This window comes from Leucoraja erinacea, chromosome 4 (assembly GCF_028641065.1).
Source record: "Leucoraja erinacea ecotype New England chromosome 4, Leri_hhj_1, whole genome shotgun sequence".
In the NCBI taxonomy this organism is placed as follows: domain Eukaryota; kingdom Metazoa; phylum Chordata; class Chondrichthyes; order Rajiformes; family Rajidae; genus Leucoraja; species Leucoraja erinaceus.
The window spans coordinates 43,911,725-43,935,893 of NC_073380.1; the positions used below are offsets into that span (position 1 = coordinate 43,911,725).

At 41.5% G+C, this 24,169-nt stretch overlaps 1 protein-coding gene across 18 annotated transcripts in view; it reads right to left on the reverse strand.

Annotated features, from left to right (window-relative positions):
• Window positions 1-24,169, reverse strand: part of dtna (dystrobrevin, alpha) — a 223,332-nt gene that overhangs the window by 35,803 nt on the left and 163,360 nt on the right. For all 18 annotated transcript variants that reach the window (XM_055634132.1, XM_055634128.1, XM_055634137.1 and 15 more), the window contains 3 exons: window positions 17,727-17,814; window positions 16,175-16,263; window positions 12,919-13,032 (listed from right to left, as the gene is read on the reverse strand). In XM_055634132.1, the coding sequence (XP_055490107.1) occupies window positions 12,919-13,032; window positions 16,175-16,263; window positions 17,727-17,814 (291 nt within the window). The remainder of the gene's footprint in view (window positions 1-12,918; window positions 13,033-16,174; window positions 16,264-17,726; window positions 17,815-24,169) is intronic.

The window sequence follows — 24,169 nt, forward strand, 5'->3', positions numbered from 1 at the left end:
AACCTTGTTAACTTACATTGCACTCCCTCAATAGCAAGAATGTGGATGTGGATCTGGGAAATGCCTCGGCCGATTGCCAGTAGAGGCTATCGCAGTCGGCCAGAAACATTGTCCGGGACTGGCATTCCGGGCTCCGATATCTAGTGGACACAGCGGCTGAGCTCAGCATCTTACCTCCGTCCGGGCCCAACGGCAGCCCCATCTGCATGTATGGTACTCACACAGTTTTCCTCGTTTTCGACTCTCGCCGTTACTCATGGTCGTTCATGGTCGCGGATGTTTTCCAGCCGCTGCTAGGTCCCGATTTTTTACGGGCCCTTTCCTTCCTGGTTGACGTCCGGGGCCAGCGCCTCGTTCCTCCGGAGTCTCTCCAGCGTGCGTCACCGTGGCCCGCGGTTTTCTCCGGCCCGCATCTCGGTTCAGTGTCGGATGCGGATGGTGCACACACTCTGATTCTGGCCGAGTCTCCGGAGATTCTGACCCCTCAGTTTCATTTGGCCACCCTTAAGCATGGGATTTGTCTATCACATCCTTACCAACGGCTCTCCGCTTCTTGCACGGGTGCGCAGGCTCCCGCCCAACAAGCTACGTTTGGCTAAGGAGGAGTTTCAGCGGAAGGAGGACATGGGTATTGTGCAGTGCACCGACAGACCATGGGCTTCCCCATTCCATATGGTTCCCAAGTCGTCCGGCGGATGGAGGCCTTGTGGGGACTACCGTCGCCTTAACACCGTCACAACTGCTGACAGCTACCCTGTGCCGCACATCCAGACCTTCACGGCCCAATTGGACGGGGCTATCATATTCTCCAAGGTTGATATGGAGCGCAATACCACCAGATTTCCGTCCACCCCGGTGAACATCACCCCGTTCGGCCTGTTTATGTGGCTGAGGATGCCGTTCGGCCTTAAGAATGCCGTGCAAGCTTTTCAGCAGCTTATGGAATGGTTGGCCGGGGGTTGGACTTTGTATTCATTTACCTGCACAACATTCTGGTTGCCAGCCGCTCCCGCCAGGAGCACTGTGCGCACCTCCGGGTGCTGTTCCAGTGCATCCGGGAGCACGGGCTCGCCCGACACCGCCGCGACTTGTGCTCGGGCCCTCGCGGCTCACGTTTTGGTGTTCCTGCTGACATTTCTACAGACCGTGGTGCTCAGTTCACCTCTGCCCTGTGACTCAGCTGTACGGTGCGCAGCTACATCATACAACTGCATACCATCCTCAGGCCAACGGGTTGGTTGAGTGGTTTCGCCGGCATCTGAAGTCCACATTGAAAGCGCGGCTCATGGGCCCGGATTGGGTGGATGAGTTGCCATGGGTGTTGCTGGGGATCCACACTGCCCATAACCTCTGACATCTTTACTAATCAAGAATCTATCTATCTCTGCCTTAAAGAGATCTACTGACTTTGCCTCCACAGCCTACTGTGGCAAAGAATTCCAGAGATTCACGACCCTTCGGCTAGATGAATCCCTCCTCGTTTCCTTCCTAAAAGAATGTCCTTTAATTCTGAGGCTATGACCTCTAGTCCTAGACTCTCCCACTAGTAAAAACATCCACATCCACTCTATCCAAGCCCTACACTATTCTGTACGTTTCAATGAGGTCCCCATCATTCTTCTAAACTCCAGCAAACATAGGCCCAGTGCCTTCAAACGTTCATCATATGTTAACTTAATTGTTCCTGGGATCATTCTTGTAAACCTCCTCTGCGCCCTCTCTCCGAAGCCAGCACATCCTTCCTCAGATATGGTGCCCAAAGCTAATTGATGGTTTCTTGATAATACAGGTTGGAATACAATGCTTGATGCAATGTGCAGAGTGAACATATGGCATTAGATGCCTTTTCGAGATTCAGTTTATCAGTGGTAATGTTAGATCAGCAGTGGACACTGATTCAGATCATAATCTTTCTACTGTATCTTTTTCAGGGAGCCACAAGTGATTTATGAACAAGTGCCTATCCCAGTATGTCAATAACCCAAAATGGATTGCCAATATTTATATACGTTCAGAAAGTATTCAGACCCCTTCACTTACTCCACATTTTGTTACGTTACAGCCTTATTTTAAAATGGATTAAAACATTTTTTTTTTATCATCAATCTACACACAATACCCCAGAATGAAGAAGCAAAAACAGGTGTTTAGAAATTTTTGCAAAGTAATTAAATGGAAATTACTGAAAAATCACATTTACATAAGTATTCAGACCCTTTACTCAGTACTTTGTTGAGGCACCTTTGGCAACGATTACAGCTTCATGTCTTCTTGGGTATGACGCTATAAGTTTGGCACACCTGTATTTGGGTAATTTCTCCCATTCTTCTCTGCAGATCCTCTCAAGCTCTGTCAGGTTGGATGGGGAGCATCGATGCACAGCTATTTTCAGGTCCCTCCAGGGATGTTCGATCGGGTTCAAGTCCGGGCTCTGGCTGGGCAACTCAAGTACATTCACAGACTTCTCACAAAGCCACTCCTGCGTTGTCTTGGCTGTGTGTTTAGGGTCGTTGACCTGCTGGAAGGTGAATGAACCTCTGCCCCAGTCTGAGATCCAGAACGCTCTGGAGCAGGTTTTCATCAAGGACCTCACTGTACTTTGCTCCAATCATCTTTCCCTCGATCCTGACTAGTCCCTCAGTTCCTGCCGCTGAAAAACATCCCCACAGCATGATGTTGTCACCGTAGGTATGGTATTGGCCAGGTGATAAGTGTGCCTGGTTTCCTCCAGATGTGACGCTTGGTATTCAGGCCAAAGAGTTCAATCTTGGTTTCATCAGACCAGAGAATCTTGTTTCTCATGGTCTGAGAGACCTTAGGTGCCTTTTGGCAAACTATAAGCGAGCTGCCATGTGCCTTTTACTGAGGAGTCTCCATCTGGAGACTCTACCATTAAGGCCTGATTGGTGGAATGCTGCAGATATAGTTGTCCTTCTGGAAGGTTCACCCATCTCCACAAAGGAACTTTGGAGCTCTGTCAAAGTGACCATCGGGTTCTTGGTCACCTCCTGACCAAGGCCCTTGTCCTCCGATTGCTCAGTTCGGGCGGGTGCCAGCTCTATGAAGAGTCCTGATGGTTCCAAAGTTCTTTCATTTATGAACGACAGAAGCCACTGTGCTCTTCAGGACCTGCAATGCTACAGAAATTGTTTTAGACCCTTCCCCAGATCTGTGTCTCGACACAATCATGTCTCGGAGATCTACGCACATTTCCTTCGTCCTCATAGCTTGGTTTTTGCTCTGACATGCACTGTCAACTGTGGGACTTTATATAGACAGGTGTGTGCCTTTCCAAATCATATACAATCAATTTAATTTACCACTGGTGGACTCCAATCAAGTTGTAGAAACATCTCAAGGATAATCAATGGAAACAGGATGCACCTAAGCTCAATTTTGAATGTCAAATCAAAGGGTCTGAATACTTATGTAAATGTGATATTCAGTTATTTATTTTTGATTAATTTGCAAACATTTCTAAACACCTGTTTTTGCTTCTTCATTCTGGGGTATTGTGTGTAGATTGATGATAAAAAAAATGTTTTTAATCCATTTTAAAATAAGGCTGTAACGTAACAAAATGTGGAATAAGTGAAGGGGCCTGAATACTTTCTGAATGCACTGTACCTACATGTCACATGCTAAACTGGAAACTGGTATTAACGTGCATCCAAATTGTGTATGTATTATATTTGTTAACCCTTCCTCTTTATTCTTGCACAAATGTAAGTATGTAAAAAAATTAAATGTGTGAATTGAACTGTAATGTAATATGAATAGCAGTAAATGGTAGAGGAAATAGAATAGGTTCCTAATATGTAAGCAAAAAAGGCAAAGGCAAAGTTTAGTACTGAGCCATAAAGTGCATAGACAGAGGCCACCTTATAGCTTCTGAAAGAATCATATGCTCATTCATTTCCATGGCCCTATACAGTGCTTTGTTACAGCATAGCAGCACCACTATAAAGTTAAACAACATTATTCTGCTTTCTGCCCACATGACATGCCTGTTTCTTAATCATACATGCTAGCACCTTTTTGTTTACAAAAATGGCATTGGCCATATACATGTAATTCTTCCCCTAAATACTTAATCATCTACAAAATCATTCATTTATTTTAACCGGTTTCAAACAAAACTAGTACTAGAAAATAAATTAAATATACGATTCCATTTCACTAAAAAAAAAAAATTGTTTCGCAACCTGATCTTTTTATTTAAGAGAAGAATCCTTTGTGATTTTAGATATTGATCACAGGTAAAGAAATATGGTGATGTATTTGTTGGGTCAAACGTGTTGAATATTTCATGAAATGATGCTTTTGAAATTACATATTCCAATCTTTTCTTTGTATATGTGTTGAAATAATATTTTAATTATTTTATCCTCTTTACATCTTCTTATTTTATGCACTATTTCATAACCTGCTGGCTCTGACCTATCTCCTTAGTGCAACCAGCCTTGGTAACCTTGTGTTCTCCACCAGGAGGAGTATGAGTCACAGCCATAACAAAGCGTTCAATGCCCTCTCTCCCCTGGTGAAAAAAAAATCGCCTTCTTCTGTCACCATTACAGTCTAATATAAATATATGAGCATGAACCCAGTAGTGTTCTGTAATATAAAATTACTGATGGTAATATTTTACAACACATTACTTTTCAGTTTATGATACAACATATGTTAACCTACTTTCACTGCACAAGGGGATCCAAATATTTTCTCTGTTCAATAAATTGCAGCTGGGAATCTGATTTACAATGAGAAAATGGTGATCTTTTGTCATCCCTTCCGAAATATTAGCAATGTAGGCAGGCCCCCGGGATCTTTCTATTCCTGAGAACGGTTTCGAACCCACATTTTTTAAAATAAACAATCATCAATAATTGGAAGATCACAGAAACAGCTGTGATGGGAGAGTGAGCGGGAAGACTCAGTGAATGAGCCGCCTCAGAGACTCGGCTTGGCCCAACCAATGATTGTTGGGGCTCGGATGAGGATAGTTTGGTGGGAAGTAAGGGAACGCAGGAATGCCCTATTCCCACCCAGTAGAAAATACCTGAAGTCCCGCTGAGGCCAGAAAATCCCCATTCCATCCATCCCGCCAGTCTCTCCTACACACTGGGAAAATACCCTGGATAAAAACCATTTGCAACTCCGCATACAGACGTCAGAACAGCTGACACTGTATTTCAAACAACCAATTCCCTTTGAAAATATTGTCTCTGCTTTGCTTACATACAGCTGCATGGTAAGACTCGGACTGCAGTGGCTAACTCCAAGTCACTTGATTTGCCTCGAAGACTCGCCTGTAAAGCACTGATATAGAGTTAGCTCAGCCAAACTGGTTTCAAAAACATGAAATTGGGCAGGGTTCTTAAGAGAAGAGCAACTAAGAAAAGGGGGCATATTTTAATGAAGATTTTGGTAGTCGAAAATTCATGTCAGAGCTTTCATGACACGGGGGTTGCCTGTAGCCAAAGGGCTACTCCAGATGCATTGCTAGACCGCAAAACACTGAATACTAATCTATCCTGCCAATGATCAGCAAGAATCAATAAATATTACTTTTATTTCTATATCAGCTGAATTTTAAACAAATGTTTGGCTTTCACCAACAAACAACAAACTGATGGTATGTTTGTTGCTAGGGGGAGAATCAAAACTGATTCTGCCAGTTGCCAGAGTAATACATGAGGGGAAATAAAAAGCATGCACTGCCACAAAAAATAATTTACCTTCCATCCAGCCCCATCTCCCTCACGTCTTATTGACAGCTGAATATGATGTTGAAACATTGAAGCTGCTGCTTATCTGTTTAACAAGTCTATACTAGGCGTGACGTGAGGTCAAGCTAGTGATTTGTATCTCTGAATCCACATATTCCTAACTCTAGCTGCACCAGTGCCAGGCATTAAATGGAAGTGAGGCACTTTTCCTCAAGGGAATAATTAGAGGATGAGTCATAGCTAATACTGCTGGAAGCTGGGGACACACTTTGACTACATTTATAGTGTGTGAGAAACATAGACACAAGTAGCAGCAGTAATATGTAAATAGTTCATCTTATACAATATTACAGCTCAACAAACATATTTCTGTACCAGGACCTAACTAAACCATAATTTCATGTCAATTACGAAGTACCTGGTATCATTTAAAAATAAATTGGATAGGCATATGGATTGGTATCATTTTAAAAAAAAAAATTAATAGGCATATGGATGAGAAGGGAATGGAGGGTATGGTATGAGTGCAGGCAGGTGGGACTAAGGGGAAAAATAATTGTTCGGCACGGACTTGTAGGGCCGAGATGGCCTGTTTCCGTGCTGTAATTGTTATATGGTTATACCTGTTCTTTACAAATTCCTATGTGAAATAATTTTAGACAGTTCCAATCAGAAGCTTTATACCTTACAACAATGTATATTTGTTGCAAGTCATGATATATATATATATTTAAATGCTACCAAATCTAACCTGCTCCTCATACCGTTGCAATTTATACTTGTATCTCAAAATTTCAAAAAAGCCACAAAGTGTGAAAATAAATGAAAAGGTGCTCTAGTGGAATTGATATGCAGCTCAAATGTATGAAAGTAATGAAGACTTTATTTTTAATTAAATCATCAAGTGCTCAATTCCCTACATAATAACAGGCAGTGCAATCCAAAAATATTTGGCTAGAAATTCCTGCAAGCTGGGAAAGGCACATGAAACATGCGATTTGCTGTCTGACAACATCTTGTTCAAGTGGACACACTCCAAAATTTGAGCATTCAAGAGATGTTAACTTTAACGTGCTCAAAGAAAGAATAACTTTAGATAAGTAACAAAAGTCCAAAATAGATGGGGGGGTGAAATTGCAGACTGTGCGGGATAGATCCATTGAGCAGGGGTGATAGGGCAGTGGGGAGATTCAGGGCATCATGTAATGTAGAGAATTGGGGAAATAAATCTCTCGTTGGGACATGGAGGGGAGAGATTGTCGGCAGCTTCTGGATTGTAATCAAATTGGAATACAAGATTCGACAGAGTTCTTAAGAGAAGAGTAATTAGGAAAAGGGGACATATTTTTAATGAAAAGTACAGTTAGCTCCAAATGCTTTCCAGCACTAGACTGCAGGCTGGAATCTGTTTGGGCAGGTTCCCATTCAAAATCTTGCATTGAAGGCATGCTTCTGCATGCTTTTCCCCACGCTCTATAACTCCTGGATGTAAGAGGCATGAGAGCATTTAATTGAAGTGCCAGTCGAATATGCGCCACGATTATCCAAATATTTCCATGTTTTATTCCGTCATACGAAGAACTAAAATTGCAAGATAGACACAAACTGCTGGAGTTACTCAGCAGGACAAGCAGCATCTCTGCCTTCTTAAGAGTCTTACAATGTGGAAACAGGCCCTTCAGCCCAACACGCCCACACTGCCAACAATGTCCCGACTACACTAGTCCCACTTGCGTGCGCTTGGTCCATATCCCTCTAAACCTGTCCTATCCATGTACCTGTCTAACAAAAGACTACATTCTTTGCCTGTTCCTGGATCTGTCTAAATGCGTTTAAAATGTTACCAACGTATCTGTGTTTACACCACCTTCTCTGGCATCATGTTCCCCATCTAAAAAAAACTTGCCTCAGACATATCTAACTTTCCCCACCTCCCATTAAACCAATTGTCTCTAGTATTTGACATTTCTAAACTGGGAAAAAGACTTTGACTATCTGTGCCTCTGTAATATTATATACTTCTATTAGGTCACTCCTCAACCTCGGACGTGCCAAATAAAACAATCCAAATTTGTCTAAATTCTCCTTGTAGTTACTACCTTCCAATATAGGAAACATCAACCTCTTCTGTATCCTCTCCAAAGCTTCCACATATTTCCAGTAGTGCTGTGACCAGATTTGCACACGATACTCCAAATGTGGCTCAAATAAAGGTTTACCTAGCCGCAACTTGCCTTGCCAACTTTTATACTCAATGCCCAGAATGAAGAAGGCAAGCCATATGGCTTAATTACCACCCAATCTGGTTGTGTTGCCACTTTCAGGAAGCTGTGGATTTGTACCCCAAGGTCCCTCGGTACATCAATGCTCCTGTAGGTTCCACCACTTATTGTGTACCTTGCCCTTACATTTGACCCCCCGAAATGCATCACTTAACATTTGTATAGATTAAACTCCATCTGCCATTTCTCCATCCAAATTTCCAACTGATCTATATTCTGCTGTAACCTTCGACAACCTCCCCTACTATCCACAACTCCACCATTTATTGACTCATGTTCAAGAAGGAACTGCAGATGCTGCAAAATCGAAGGTAGACAAAAATGCTGGAGAAACTCAGCGGGTGCGGCTGCATCTATGGAGCGAAGGGAATAGGCAATGTTTCGGGCCGAAACCCTTCTTCAGACTCAATTATTGAGTCATCTTCAGGCTTAATAATTAGTCCACCTATATAGAAACATAAAAAATAGGTGCAGGAGTAGGCTATTTGGCCCTTCGAGCCAGCACCGTCATTCAATATGATCATGGCTGATCATCCAAAATCAGTACGCCGTTCCTGCTTTCTCCCCATATCCCTGGATTCCGTTAGCCCAAAGAGCTAGATCTAACTCTCTCTAGAAAAAATCCAGTGAATTAGTCCACCTACATTCTTAGTCAAATCATTTGGATATATTGGAAACAACAGGGATGCCAGCTTTGATCTCTGCAGAACACCATTTGTCACAGACCTCCAGTCTGAAAAATACCCCTCACTAATACTGTATGTTGTCTATATCCAAGCAAATTTTGTATCCAACTTAACATGGATCTCATTTGATTTAATCTTACGGACCAGCCTATCATGAGTCGCCTTGTGAAATGCTTTACAAAACTTCATGTAAACAGAATTCACTACTTTACACTCAATCATATTCATTACACAACCAAGTTTGTGAAGCAGGTCCTACCTCACGCAAAGCCTTGCTGACTATGCCTAATAAATCTGTGCTTTTCCAACAGCGAGTAAATCCTGACCTCAAGAATTTATTCTAATAATTTCCACCATTGATGTACGGTTCACTAGCATATTATTTCCTGGATAATCCCTGTTCCCCTTCTTAAACAAAGGAACAGCATTAACTATTTTCCAATTTCTCTGAAATTTCCCATTGCTAAAGTTGATACAAGGATCTGTCAAGGCTCCAGCAAGCTCGTCCTTTGCCTCCCTCAGCACCCTGTGATAGACCCCATTAGCACTGGGGACTTACTACCTTGCTGCTTTTCGAGAGACCCAGCAGCTCCCCCCCCTAATGATATGCTATCAACACGCTCCTTCCTGATCTCTTTATGCGCCAAGGTCTTCTCCTTAGTGACTACTTACTGTTGCAAGGTACTCATTAAGGACCTCAGATAGACACAACTCACCCACTTCATCTGGCTCCATGCATGAACTGCCTCCTTTGTCCTTGAGTGGACCTATCCTTTCACCAGCTACCCTCTTGTTCCTAATACAACTATACAATGAATTGGGATTCTCTTTAATCCTTCTTGCCTGGGATCAATTCCATAACATCAGCTTGATTGATCAAGCATGTTAATATTTGGCAGGTGCAGGTCCATCTGTATGATTTAACTGTGAAGAAGTAAATAATTTATTTTTAGTTTGAACAGTCTATGAAAGTAAGCATGCAGGTACAGCAGGCAGTGAAGAAAGCGAATGGCATGTTGGCCTTTATAACAAGAGGAATCAAATATAGGAGCAAAGAGGTCCTTCTGCAGTTGTACAGAGCCCTAGTGAGACCACACCTGGAGCATTGTGTGCAGTTCTGGTCACCTAATTTGAGGAAGGACATTCTTTCTATTGAGGGAGTGCAACGTAGGTTTACAAGGTTAATTCCTGGGATGGCGGGACTGTCATATGCTGAGAGAATGGAGCAGCTGGGCTTGTACACTCTGGAGTTTAGAAGGATGAGAGGGCATCTTATTGAAACATATAAGATTGTTAAGGGCTTGGACATGCTAGAGGCAGGAAATGTGTTCCCGATGTTGGGGGAGTCCAGAACCAGGCGCCACAGTTTAAGAATAATTAGTAAGCCATTTAGAACGGAGACGAGGAAACACTTTTTCTCACAGAGAATGGTGAGTCTGTGGAATTCTCTGCCTCAGAGGGCGGTGGAGGCAGGTTCTCTGGATGCTTTCAAAAGAGAGCTAGATAGGGCTCTTAAAAAATAGCGGAGTCAGGGGATATGGGGAGAAGGCAGGAACGGGGTACTGATTGGGGATGATCAGCCATGATCACATTGAATGGCGGTGCAGGCTCGAAGGGCCAAATGGCCCACTCCTGCAGCTATTGTCTATTGTCTAACAGTTCTACAACATTTCTACTACAATGTTTTCTTAGTTCAATTAGTTAATCTATTACGTAATTTTCTATTTGTGAACATTTCAGAAAGCTTTTTTGCACTTAATTGTAGATTCTTAGTGGTACTGCACAGAAATGAGTCCTTTGGCCTTCTTTGTCCACACCAACATTTTTTCCATCTACACTGACCCCATTTGCTTGCACTAAGTTGAATCCTATGATGTCTTGCCTATTTAAGTGCCTAATTAAATTTCTCTTAAATGTATTGATTTCACACACCACCAACTCCTTCATCAGTGTGATCATGATATCAACCACTCTCAAATTTCCCTCATATTCCCTTTCAAACTCCTTCCTCTCATCTTAAACCTATGCCCTCTTGTTTTTGTTTAAAATTAATTTTGAAATCAAATGTATTGATAAAGCAGACAGTAGGAAAGATTTACATGAGTCATTAATAGTGATTTTGGATCTAGGTAATGTGTGGATTACTCAGCACAATTATATCTGTCATTTTGATGAACATGATTGTAGAAACAAGAACAAAATCAAAGTAACATAACTTGGTATTGAATTAGTTTGTTCTGACACTACTCAAACATAACGATCAAACAAAAAAATAATTATTATGTACTCAAATGCCTCTGGAGTTTGTGGTATGCTGCTGTCAAAGTAGAGATGGACAGAGATGAGTTGACGATGAAAAAAAAAATGAAAAAAACATCTGATCTATGCACCCAAGTGCCTCACATTAAAGTGGATAGTGCCTTAAAACCTGAAAAATTTGGAGGGGAACAAGCAGAAGATCATTGTACACCAGACTGTTGTTGTCTACCTTTTAATAGACTACCTGCGTGATTCAAACATCCAAACCTCATTGCCGATGGGTAGAGGAATGATACGAACCTTTCAAGAGCATATGAAAATAGAACTGGGCAGTCTTTAAGGAGCCCAACAAAATCATTTATCTCCATTAATAGCTTAGTTTATAAATGATCGGCATGCCCAAATTCTGCAGTAACTTCATACAAACGGCTGAACTCAATGATTGGTCAAGGACTACAGTGGATCATGATAAACAATTTTTGTGATAATTAAGCAGAGATATTTCTGTCCTGATATTTTGTCCTCTCATTCCCTTTACTCATTTTTGTAACCAGGGTAAGTGAGGTGTTGACCTCTGTGGATCACAGCACAAAGGCAGACTTATCAACAGACTACAACAATCTACAACAGGTTGCAATCTCACACTCTCTCCCATCCACGCATACAGTGTGCACTGTCATCAAAATCTAAAATGCTGGAGTAACTCAGCGGGTGAGACTGCTCGCAGAGTTACTCCAGCATTTTGTGTGCCTCACCCGCTGAGTTAATCCAGCATTTTGTGTCAACCTTCGATTTTACCAGCATCTTTAGTCAGTGGCAGACTGGGTCTAAAAATATTGGTTGCCAGGAGACAAAGGGGGCCCACTTCATCAGGGGCCTACTTCATCAGGGGCCCACTTGCCATCGGGCAAGCTGACACCCTGGCCAGTATACCACTGTCTTTAGTTCTTTCTTACCTGTAATGGACAGCACTATTTATCCAAAATAACATTTTATTTCCCTTCACTTCAGCAGGATGTGGGAAAAAATTCCTATTGTAGAAGAGGGAAACATAGAAAAATAGGTGCTGGAGGAGGCCATTTGGCCCTTTTAGCCAGCACCACCATTCAATATGATCATGGCTGATCATTTAAAGTCAGTAACCCGTTCATGCTTTCCCCCCCATATCCCTTGATTCCTTTAGCCCCAAGACTGAGGGATATTAACCACCTGATGACGCCGCAGTGGCTGCTTCACCAACAGTCTGTCTCGTCCTTTTCTTCTTTGTCGTTTTTTAGTGCTCTTTATGTTTTAGTGCTCTTTAGCTTTGTTTTATTGGAGGGTGGTGGTGGGGGGGGTTAGGGAAAACTTTTAAAAATCTCTTATCTCGACGGAGATGTGATTTCCGTATCGTGTCTCCATCACCACTGTGGCCAAACATTAAGGAGCTGGCGGCCTCTTGCAGGGGATTGACTTTGGGAGCTCCAACTGCGGGAGCCTGCGGATTTTAACATTGTGGAGCTTGCAGTCCCTTGGCTAGGGACCGACTTCGGGAGCTCCAAGCCGCAGGAGCTTCAACCACCCCGGCGTGGGAGCTTCGATCACCCTGACTGCAGATGGTCTGACTGCCCCGACCGCAGGAGAATAAAGTGTGAAGAAGATTTGACTTTATTGCCTTCCACCATAGTGAGGAATGTGGCGAATTCGCTGTGGTGAATGTTTATGTTAATTTTCATGTAGTTGTGTGTTTTGTTGCTTTTTTTTTACTATGACTATGTTAAATCGAGTTCCTCTGTACCTTAATTGGTATATATGACAATATAATACCCTTTGAACGGTTGGGCATAAGGTCAGAGATAGAGTGGAAAAGAGAAATTGAAGAGAAAAGTTTGAAGAGATCTCTGGCCTGCGACTGACCTCATCTCTGGTCAACGTCTGTCTCCCAGTCAAATTTTCAATCCAACTGCATTTTCAATGAGTTACCTGAGGAGTCGTAGCTCAGCAAGAAGGGTTGGATTCTGTTGTGCCTTCTCAGGTGTGGGTTGAGATGCCTGTTCGTGCTCCAGCCTCAATCTCTGAATTTCTTGCAGGATTTCTCTGATGAATGACAAATGTTATTGCAGGCTTATATTGCAACAAATAAATTGACGTAGAACACAATTGCAGATACTAGTTAGAATTATGATTAGAATGCTTCAAAGCTTTTAATTCAAGTTTAGAGATACGCCAACCGAGTCTACCCCAACCATTGATCATGCATTCACACCAGTTCTGTTATCTCACATTTTTATCCACCCCTTAAAAAACTAGGGGCAATTTATTAAGACCAATTAACCTACAAACCAACAGGTCTTTTGGGATATGGAAGAAAACCAGAGCACCCAGAACTTACAGTCACAGGGAGAGTGTGCAAATTCCACAAAGACAGCACCCGAGGTCAGGATTGAACCTGGCTCTCTGGTGCTCTTACGCAGCAACTCTACCAGCTGTAGTAGATCACTTCAAATCTTCCAGGCAATGGATCTTTATTATCTGTTCTGTTCTGTGCACACTTCAGTTCTGTGCACACTCCTCGGAATCAGAGGATAAATGGACAGGGAACACAAACTGAACTTTTTTTTTTAAAAACATCAGTCAAAATAGGACCCAAATAGTCCAATAGCAGGTACTGTATCCAATGGTTACTTGATATCATATTGATGAAATGGAATTGGTTGCAAATGGTGGGCCTTCAGGAGGGTGTGGAGAGAGATCCGTCCATTAGACACTTTAACATTGCTCCAAAACATCAACCTTCTCTTCAGCATTCACATGCGGGGCTCCACCAATATGAAGGATGAGAATCATCTTTGGAGTTGGCTCCTACGACTGGTTGTTTAACTGGCATGATGAGAAGGGGTGAAAAACATTGATCTGATCTGGAACTGGATCACCCTTGCTGTTTTAGTGTTGCAGCTTCACCACATTGCCACCTCATTTTAAAGTATTTCCCACTATTTACTTCACTGGGGACCCTTGGACTATCTTTCATCAGACTTTATTTACACTAAACGTTATTCCCGTTATGTGTAGAGAAGAACTGCAGATGCTGGTTTAAACCGAAGATAGACACCAAAAGACGGAGTTACTCAGCAGACCAGGCAGCATCTCTGGAGAAAAGGAATAGGCTCAATATGATGAAGGGTCTTGACCCAAAACGTCACCCATTCCTTTTCTCTAGAGATGCTGCTTGACCCACTGAGTTACTCCAGCTTTTTGTGTCTATCTTCGGTTATTCCCTTTATTCTATATCTGTACACTGTGGATGATTCGACTGTAATCATGTTTTTCACTGTCCCTCAGTACACATATACTAAACAGCTGCACCCAGTATGCTCTTCTGCACTCAATAAAACTGTATTAATATCTGGGCTTGATGGTTATGCTGGAGTGAGTTTAGTTTTAGTTTAGTTTAGTTTTTTAGTCCAAGAGTCTCCAATGAGGTAGATAGTAGCTCAGGACTGCTCTCCAGTTGTTGGTAGGGTGATTCAATTGCTTGATAACAGCTGAGATATGTGGACATCCTATATAACAGATGGTGCCTTTGTTGTGAGTGTTTACTTCTACCAATGGTATTCCACAAGCAGATCAATGAGGAGAGATGTTAATCTTCATGTTGTTTCAACTGTGGCAGAACAATCTGGCAGTTATATCCCTCAGGATTCAATGCCTGGTGGTGTTACCAAGTCCCTCTTGGCGATGGATATTGAAGTCCCCCATCAGCGTACATTCACTTAGTGCCCTTGCAACTTTCAGTGCTTCTTCCAAATGTTGATCAACATGTAAGAGCAGTGATTCACTATCATAGGGAGGATGATGGCAGTAATCGGGAAGCGATTTCCTTGCCCATGTTTAATCTGGTACCTTGAGGCTTTGTGGGATCATGAATCAATTTTGAGGACTGCCTCCTCTTGGCCATATACCAATGTGCCCCCCTGAAGATGGACACAAAATACTGGAGTAACTCAGCAGGTCAGGCTGGAGAAAAGGAATAGGTGATGTTTCAGGTCGAGACCCTTCTTCAGTCTGATGTTACTCCAACATTTTGTGTCTACCTTCGGTGTAAACCAGCATCTATAGTTCTTTCCTACACATTGTAACATTGTGCCTCCCTGGCCTACACGGATGGGTCTGTTCCACCTGATGGGGACAGGGCCACTCAGGGATTATGATGGAGGAGTCTGGATTCTCTCAGTGGGAAAATAAAGCAATTGCAGATGCCAGAAGTTTGAATTAAAGTCAGAAAATACTGGAAACACACAACTTGTGCAAAGAGAAACAGGTAACGCTTCAGGTGCAGGACAGTTCATAAGAAACTAGGTAGTTTTAGGTAGCACAACGGGTTGCTCCTCCCCTCATCTTTGCAACCCAAAATTAACCAATTTCCCTCTTTCTCTGTTCTGATGACAGGTTTCAGACATAAAACATTTAACTGTGCTTCCTTCTACAGGTCCTGCTTGACCTGCAGTACTTCTTGATTAGTACAGGTGTCAGAGATTATGGGGAGAAGGCAGGAGAATGGGATTCGGAGGGAGAGATAGATCAGCTATGATTGAATGGCGGCGTAGGCTTTGTGGGCCAAATGATCTATTTCTACTCCTATTCCTTGTGACCTGCTGTGCATTTCCAGCATTTTCTGCCATCTTCTGGTTAGATTCTGAGAGAACTATGACACGGTGCTGCATGACTTGTCCATCCATGGGACAATGGTCGCCGGCCGTTTCTGTGGAAGACTATGCAAGGTTGATTGGCCTTCATATACCACTCCCAGAACTCAGTGCCGAGAGTCAAGAGTCAAAAGTGTTTTACTGTCCCGAAAAGGAACAATTAAATTCTTACTTGCAGCAGTTCAACAGATATGTAAACATCGTACTCCGGACCTCAGACAACCCATTGATCCATCTGGTTTATTTCTTCTCTGCATCAATGTGGCTGTCATGGTAGAACTGAGTGGTCATTTTTGAGGGCCTTTGAGTCAAACATAAGTCAGAGCAGATCAACTTAGAAGTCTTTTCTTTTATTCACTGAATTTAGTTTTCATAGCTGCCATGGTTGGATTTGAACTCAAGTGGCTATCCCCATTAGTCCCGGCCTCTGAATGACTAGCCCCGTCATTTTACCACCTTGCCATCATCCGACCATTTTCGTTGGACATGCAAAGTACAGGTATAGGAACATAAAATTAAGAGTGGACACTTACCTATTTTTGTTTTCAAGTTCAGCAATCAACTGCCGCTGCTGCTTATTTGCATCTATGGTAGAAGTAATATCAGAGGGAGCGCGCTGTTGCTAGAAAGATTTGGAAACATTTATAATTAGCGCAATTTTTACTGCAGATCAATAGAATGCATTGGAGATCACAGAAGAGGGGATAGGTTTGCATTTGCAGCAGTTATACCCAAGTTGCCAATTATGTTACAGTGTAAACAATATTGTATATTAACCTGTTGCGTCTTTGCTGGACCATTTTTGAAATTAAACTTGATCACTGACTTTAACTGTGAGATCTAATGGAATTTAACCCCTTGACTAAACTTATGTCCGAATCAAGTGGGAATGGTATGGATGGGAGTAGGATTCTGGGTGATTAGAGAAAGGAGGCTTGAGGCAGGGCCCTGAGGTGAGCTAGGTCAGAACTGGAATCTGGGAATCCAAGATGCAGGACAGAACGCCATAGGAAATCTTTCTTCCCTGTGACCACAGTTTAAGAATTAGGAGTAAGCCATTTAGAACGGAGATGAAAATGGAGCAGCTGGGCTTGTATACTCTGGAGTTTAGAAGGATGAGCAGGTATCTTATTGAAACATATAAGATTATTAAGGGTTTGAACACGCTGGAGGCAGGAAACATGTTCCCGATGTTGGGGAAGTCCAGAACCAGGGGCCGCAGTTTAAGGGTAAGGGGTAAGCCATTTAGAACGGAGATGAAGAAACAGTTTTTCACCCAGAGAGTGGTGAGTCTGTGGAATTCTCTGCCTCAGAGGGCGGTGGAGGCCGGTTCTCTGGATACTTTCAAGAGAGAGCTAGATAGGGCTCATAAAGATAGCGGAGTCAGGGGATATGGGGAGAAGGCAGGAACGTGGTACTGATTGGGGATGATCAGCCATGATCACAGTGAATGGCGGTGCTGGCTCGAACGGCCGAATGGCCTACTGCTGCACCTATTGTCTATCAAATTTTACAACTCCGCCCCCCTTCTGTCATGGGGTAGACTGAGACTGAGGCAGACCCCTCCCCTCCCCTCAATCCTTGCACATCCCCCAAGCCTTTCCACTCATCACTTTAATTTCATGTCTCATGTATTTTGTGCTTTTTATGACTGTTGGCAGATCAATTTCCCTACTGGGATAAATAAAGTTCTATCGTATCGTAGCGCAAATAAATCCTTAAAAAACATCACTGTTAGAGGCTAACAGCAAACAAAATGGAGACATTTTTTGGATGGCAAGTGATGTGCTGCAGAATGAAGGTTTTACAATTTATGTCAATGACTGGGATGAAGGTGGCAAAGATATGACCCCATAGTTCACTGATGACCCAGGAAATAGGTAGCAGGGCAATAAAACAGAAATACTCAACTTGTCATCAGCAGCTTAACGGGTCTGAAGCTTTAATTCTTGTAATCCATCCCCCATTCGGCTCGATTGTAATCATGTATTGTCTTTCTGCTGACTAGTTAGCATGCAACAAAAGCTTTTCACTGTACCTCTAAACACGTGCCAATAAACTAAACTGAAAAAAACTCAAACTTACTGAAGATGCTGCTTCAGCAGCTAGTCGTGCTGCATATCTTGCTATCAATCGATGTTCTTCATCCAATCGGTTTGGACTATCAAGGACACTATAAAAAAGGGAAAAAAATGAACAAAATGAGCCATTTATTTTAGTTTTTAATCTCAGTGATTAGAATTTATTTTTTTCCACTGGATATTGTTCGTATGGTAACATTTATTTTAAATTTATCATTGGGAATGACTTATGGAAAATGAGTCTCACTTAAAGATTCTTTAGTTATATAATTTGTATAAAATGGGTTGCCAGAAGCAAAACACTTACAACTGACTCCTATTACATACTTGAGACAGAATATACTGTAAAATAAAGGTTTACCATTCACTGTTCACCATTTTATCGTTCAAGACATAATCATTTGATTTGTGTAGGGAAGAACTGCAGATGCTGGTTTAAATCGAAGGTAGACACAAAAAGCTGGAATAACTCAGTGGGACAGGTAGCATCTCTGGAGAGAAGGAATGGGTGACGTTTCAGGTCGAGAATCTCGACACGAAACGTCACCCATTACTTCTCTCCAGAGATGCTGCCTGTCCCGCTGAGTTACTCCAGCATTTTGTGTCTATCGACATTTGATCTGCAGGTATGTTTCCTCAACTCTATCGAACCCCAATTACAACAATTATTTTTATATTAGCTCTTTATAAATCCAGTGGTAATTATTATTCTGCAATAATAATTGTAATAAAGTCAGGAATTATGATGAGAAAAAACAGAACAAGAAGTAGTGAAGGAATGGGTTAAATTTATTGGGGTTTAACAGAAAATGAGGAAATTATTCCCTTTTTTGGAAACTTTCGTTACCAATAGACAGAAATTTAACATACCTAACAAAAGAACCGCAGTGCAGGAACTTTATTTTAGAAAAAATGTTAAAATCTGGAACATCCTGTCAAAAAGAGTTTTTGAAGCAGATATAATGGTAACTTTTAAAAGAGAATTGAAAATCTACTTGAGAAGCAGCAAATTGAGGGACTAGAAAAGGAAGAAAGTTAGGAGAATGCGATTAAATAGCATGTTCAAAAGAGCTGATTAGTTTTTTTTGTGCGGTTGGACCCTGAGTCATTGTGTGATTTGGGTGATATTAACAGCATTGTTGCTCAAACACAAAATAGTGCAAAAGCAATCTTCGACTGATTTACAGTGGTAGAAACTCAAGTGGGCTCATTTCTAAGCCTAAAATTATTGCTCTGCTGGAAAACCTTAATATTACAATGGTAAACACTAACGCCAATTTCAGGAAGCATTCACTTTTAGTTAATTAGAATCTACCTACAGAATGAAAATAGTTATTCTGTAAATTAATTATCAGTACTCCACACCCAGGCAGTTAAAAGGAAAGCCAATCTCATTACACAGGATCCCACCCACCCCCTGCACAAGTCTTTCCAACTTCTGCCATCAGGCCGCCGATATAAAGTCCCCCTATCCAAGAAAAACATCCACAAAAACTCATTCATACCCATTGCCATAAACAGCTTAAATAAAAAATGAACAATGGACAAATTAACCCTGACGCATTGTCACTTTACACGTATCCACAACTTTTATCTTGTCTATTTTTACAGTTTTTAATCTTTATATTTGCTTTTAAGATCGATACACACTGTGTGTGCTCGCAGAAATCTGTGTTGTATGACTGCTTATCAGTACATTGTCCTGTCTGTATGTTGAGCCACGTCAAAGAAGATTTTCTGTTACGACAGACAATAAAGTTTTCTGAATCTGAATCTGAATCTGAAACAAATGGTGCCTGCTTTTCAAGTTTAATTCCATTAATTAGTTCATCAATGAAGTCCACACTCAGTGGCTCTTTAAAATTTAGAAAAGAGTAGGTTAACCTATGATTAACCTTTGTTGGCACTGGGCTTGTACTCGCTGGGGTTTAGAAGAATGAAGGGGATCTGACATCTGCACTAATCAAGAATTTATCTATCTCTGCCTTAAAAATATCCACAGAACTTGGCCTCCACAGCCTTCTGTGGCAAAGAGAGTCACCACACTCTGACTAAAGACATTTTTCCTCATCTTCCTAAAATAATGTCCTTTAATTCTGTCCTAGACTATCCCATTAGTGGAAACATCCTCTCCATATCCACGCCATCCAAGCCTTTCAATATTCTGAATGTTTTAATGAGGTCCCCCCTCATTCTTCTAAACTCCAGCGAGTACAGGCACAGTGCCGACACAATCATCATAGATTAACCTACTCATTCCTGGGATCATTCTTGTAAACCTCCTCTGGACCCTCTCTAGAGCCTGTGCATCCTTCTTCAGATATGGTGCCCAAAATTGCTCACAATATTCCAAATGTGGCCTTTCCAGCGCCTCACAGATCCTCAGCATTACATCCCTGTTTTTGTATACGAGCCCTCTTGAAATAAATGCTAGAATTGAGTTTGCTTTCTTTACTACCGATTCGACTTGCAGATTAACTTTTTGGGAATCCTGCACCAGCACTCCCAAGTCCCTTTGCACTTCCGATTTCTTGATTCCCCATTTAGAAAATAGTCTACGCCTTTGCTCCTACTATCAAAATGCATGACTCCACACTTTGCTACACTATATTCCATCTGCCACTTCTCTGCCCAGTCTCCCAACCTGTCCAAGTCATCCATAGTTCCTGCTTTCTCTTCACTACCTGCCCTTTCACCTATTTTCGTATCATCCGCAAACTTGGTCACAAAGCCTTCAATCCCCTCGTCCAAATCATTAATATACAACGTGAAGAGTAGCGGCCCCAGCACTGACATCTGCGGAACTCCGCTAGTCACTGGCAGCCAAACAGAAAAAGCCCCCTTTATTGCCACTCTTTGTCTTCTGCCATCAAGCCAACCTGCTATCCATGCTACTATCTGCTTTGGACTCTCATCTTCCTTAGCAGCCTCACATGTGGCACTTTATCAAAGGCTTTCTGAGAATCTCAGTAAACAGCATCTACTGACTTTCCTTTGGCTGTCCTGCTATTTACTTCTTCAAAGAACTCCAGCAAATTTGTCAAGCAAGACCTCCCCTTCACAAAGCCATGCTGACTTCAGCCTGGCTTTGGCTTGGACTTGGCATGGTTGGTGTGGACTTGTCAGCTGGCTGTTTCCATGCTGTAACCTTTAATCAATTAATAAACACTTGGGCCAAAAAGTCTATCCAACTTGCAAACATCACAGACATATATTTCATCCCAGGGAACATAATTCTGGCGAATGCAAAACATTATCAAGAGTTATTAAATAAGGCTTATTTATTGAGTTGTACAAAACTCCCCTGCAATATTCAAACACAAAAGATCAGGGAGGATTACAAGCAAAATATATGAACCTCAACCAATATCAATAAAATAAACTGTTATGACTATTTTTGTTGTAAATATGTTGATGATGGCAGCAAAATAATTTCAGTTGTATGGATTCATTTTATTAAAAAAGTTCTAAGATTAATGTAGTAAAAGCTGCCACCAAGCAATAATTAATAAATCTATTGCATTGTAAAACGTTTTGCAGCCATTAGTAAGACAACAAAAACCATGAAGAGAGATAAAAAATATGATAAAGTATAAATAACAATAATAGGAGTAGTTTATTTACATTGATAATGGAATGGAAAAGTATGAAACACGTTAGGGAAATGTGTAACAAAAAAAGATGATAGTCTTGTGGGAAGTTTAATTGCCCTAAAATTAATTGAATGATAAAATGGATAAGGAAATGGAGTTCCAACAAAGTGATCTGGATTAACTTTCTATTCCAGAATGTATGAAACTCAACAAAAGAGGATTAGCATCCAGACCTAATACAGAGAGTGCATCAGAGCTGATGAAAGAACCAAAAGGAGTGAACCTTTAGGCAATATATTATATGTTTTAACATAATAACAATAAAAGACAGAAAAGCACAGGGTAGTTAAATATAGAAAAGCCAATTGTGAAGGACTGGCAACAGAACTGGCAGAAAGAAAACACATTATTAGCAGGTAATTAGATACATTTCAAACACTGACATACAGATAACAAAAAAAAAATTCTGCTTAAAGAAAACAAGAACGATATAAATATTAACAAGAAATCATAGGAAAAACAAAGTATATCAGAAATAAAAACTAAGCCCATATCACAATTATACAACCATTACAGCAAGCCGTGATAATCAAGAAGACAAAGACATTAGAGGCCAAACAATTGATAAGGAAAAGAGAACTAGGAAACAAAATTATCAAGGAAACCAAACAAAACAGTAAAATGTTCCAGACATTATACATTAAGATGGTCAATGGGGAGGTACGGTTAATGTTACTGTTATTTCTCATCAATTGTTTGTTACATGAATCATGAGCAAAGAGGCGTTGACATTGTGGTTCCCCTACCACTTTCTGTTTGACATTCTTTTGCATGTCCTTCTTCTCTTCCTCACATTCCCTTCTCTCAACTTCTCAGCTGATGGGAGCGGGCAAATGCTGTTTCTTTCGTGACCAGGTTGTACAGCACACAACATATGGGCTCGATTTTAATCACGTATTGTCTTTCCCTTGACTGGTTAGCACGTAACTAAAGCTTTTCAATGCACCTCGGTACACGTGACAATAAACTAAACTAAACTCAGTATTTCCTAAAGTATTGATGCCCGTCATTGGAATACCACAGGGGTTCCACACAACAGTCTGAATACCAGATACATCAAGGACACCACTGGTATGTTCTGTATTATGGCAACATCGCCTGCTATTCGTGTATGTGGTTACTGGATCAGAGCTGTGAGATACGTCAGGAGTGGAAAACTTTTAACTCGCAGCACCCAGCCTTTGACCCATCGATGTAAAGATCTTGTTTACATCTCCAATAACTGGCAAGCATAGAAGATTAGTAAGTATGCAGATGATACCAAGATAGGGGGTGTTGTGGATAATGAAGAGGATTTCCAAAGTCTACATTTGGAAAAATGGGCTGAAAGATGGCAGATGGAGTTTAATGCTGATAAATGTGAGGTGCTACACCTTGGCAGGACAAAATCATAAAAGGACGTACATGGTAAATGGTAGGGAATTGAAGAATGCAGTTGAACAGAGGGATCTGGGAATAACCGTGCATAGTTCCTTGAAGGTGGAATCTCACATAGACAGGGTGGTAAAGAAAGCTTTTGGTATGCTAGCCTTTATAAATCAGAGCATTGAGTATAGAAGCTGGGATGTAATGTTAAAATTGTACAAGGCATTGGTGAGACCAAATCTGGAGTGTGGTGTACAATTTTGGTCGCCCAATTATAGGAAGGATGTCAACAAAATAGAGAGAGTACAGAGGAGATTTACTAGAATGTTCCCTGGGTTTCAACAACTAAGTTACAGAGAAAGGTTGAATAAGTTAGGTCTTTATTCTCTGGAGCGCAGAAGGTTAAGGGGGGACTTGATAGAGGTCTTTAAAATGATGAGAGGGATAGACAGAGTTGATGTGGACAAGCTTTTCCCTTTGAGAATAGGGAAGATTCAACAAGAGGACATGACTTCAGAATTAAGGGACAGAAGTTTAGGGGTAACATGAGGGGAACTTCTTTACTCAGAGAGTAGCGGTGTGTAGCTTCCAGTGGAAGTGGTGGAGGCAGGTTTGTTGGTATCATTTAAAAATAAATTGGATAGGCATATGGATGAGAAGGGAATGGAGGGTTATGGTATGAGTGCAGGCAGGTGGGACTAAGGGAAAATAATTGTTCGGCACGAACTTGTAGGGCCGAGATGGCCTGTTTCCGTGCTGTAATTGTTATATGGTTTGTTATATGGTTATTAAGAGCCAGCAATACTGCTGCAGCCACAGATATTGAAGTTCAAAATGATACTCTTTGCTGGAGGAGCCAACAGATTTTAATCATACAATACAATAGGACTTTATTTATTCCAGGAGGGAAATTGATCTACCAACAGTCACAAAACCCAACAAGATACATGAAACATGAAATTAAAGAGACGCGTGGCCACTTTCAAGAAATAAAGATGAGTAAAGTAGAAGCCAGTTCAAACACAATTCTATATATTCATCATTCATTCCCGTGTTCTATTTTCCTTTACTCTCCCTTGGCCACTTCTTGTCATTCCTTCTCAAAACTATTTACTACATACACCATATCTGTCCTGCTCACCATGCTCTCCTCCCCCCAGTGTTGGTCTAAGCCAGTGTACAAGTCTCAGGCAACCAACAAGTCATATTCCAAAATATTTTGTGCCCGTTTGTTCAGAATCCTGATGATTCAGCATCAGGTTAGTCTTTGCATTCCCTCCAACATACTGTGGCCCCTATTCACGTGCTGCCTGCAGCATACTGTGGTTCCTGTTCTTGCTCTCTACAACACACTGTGCCCACCATTCTTCTGCTTTTTATTATACACTGTGCCCCCTGTTCCTTTGCTCCCCCTAATACATGGTTGCCT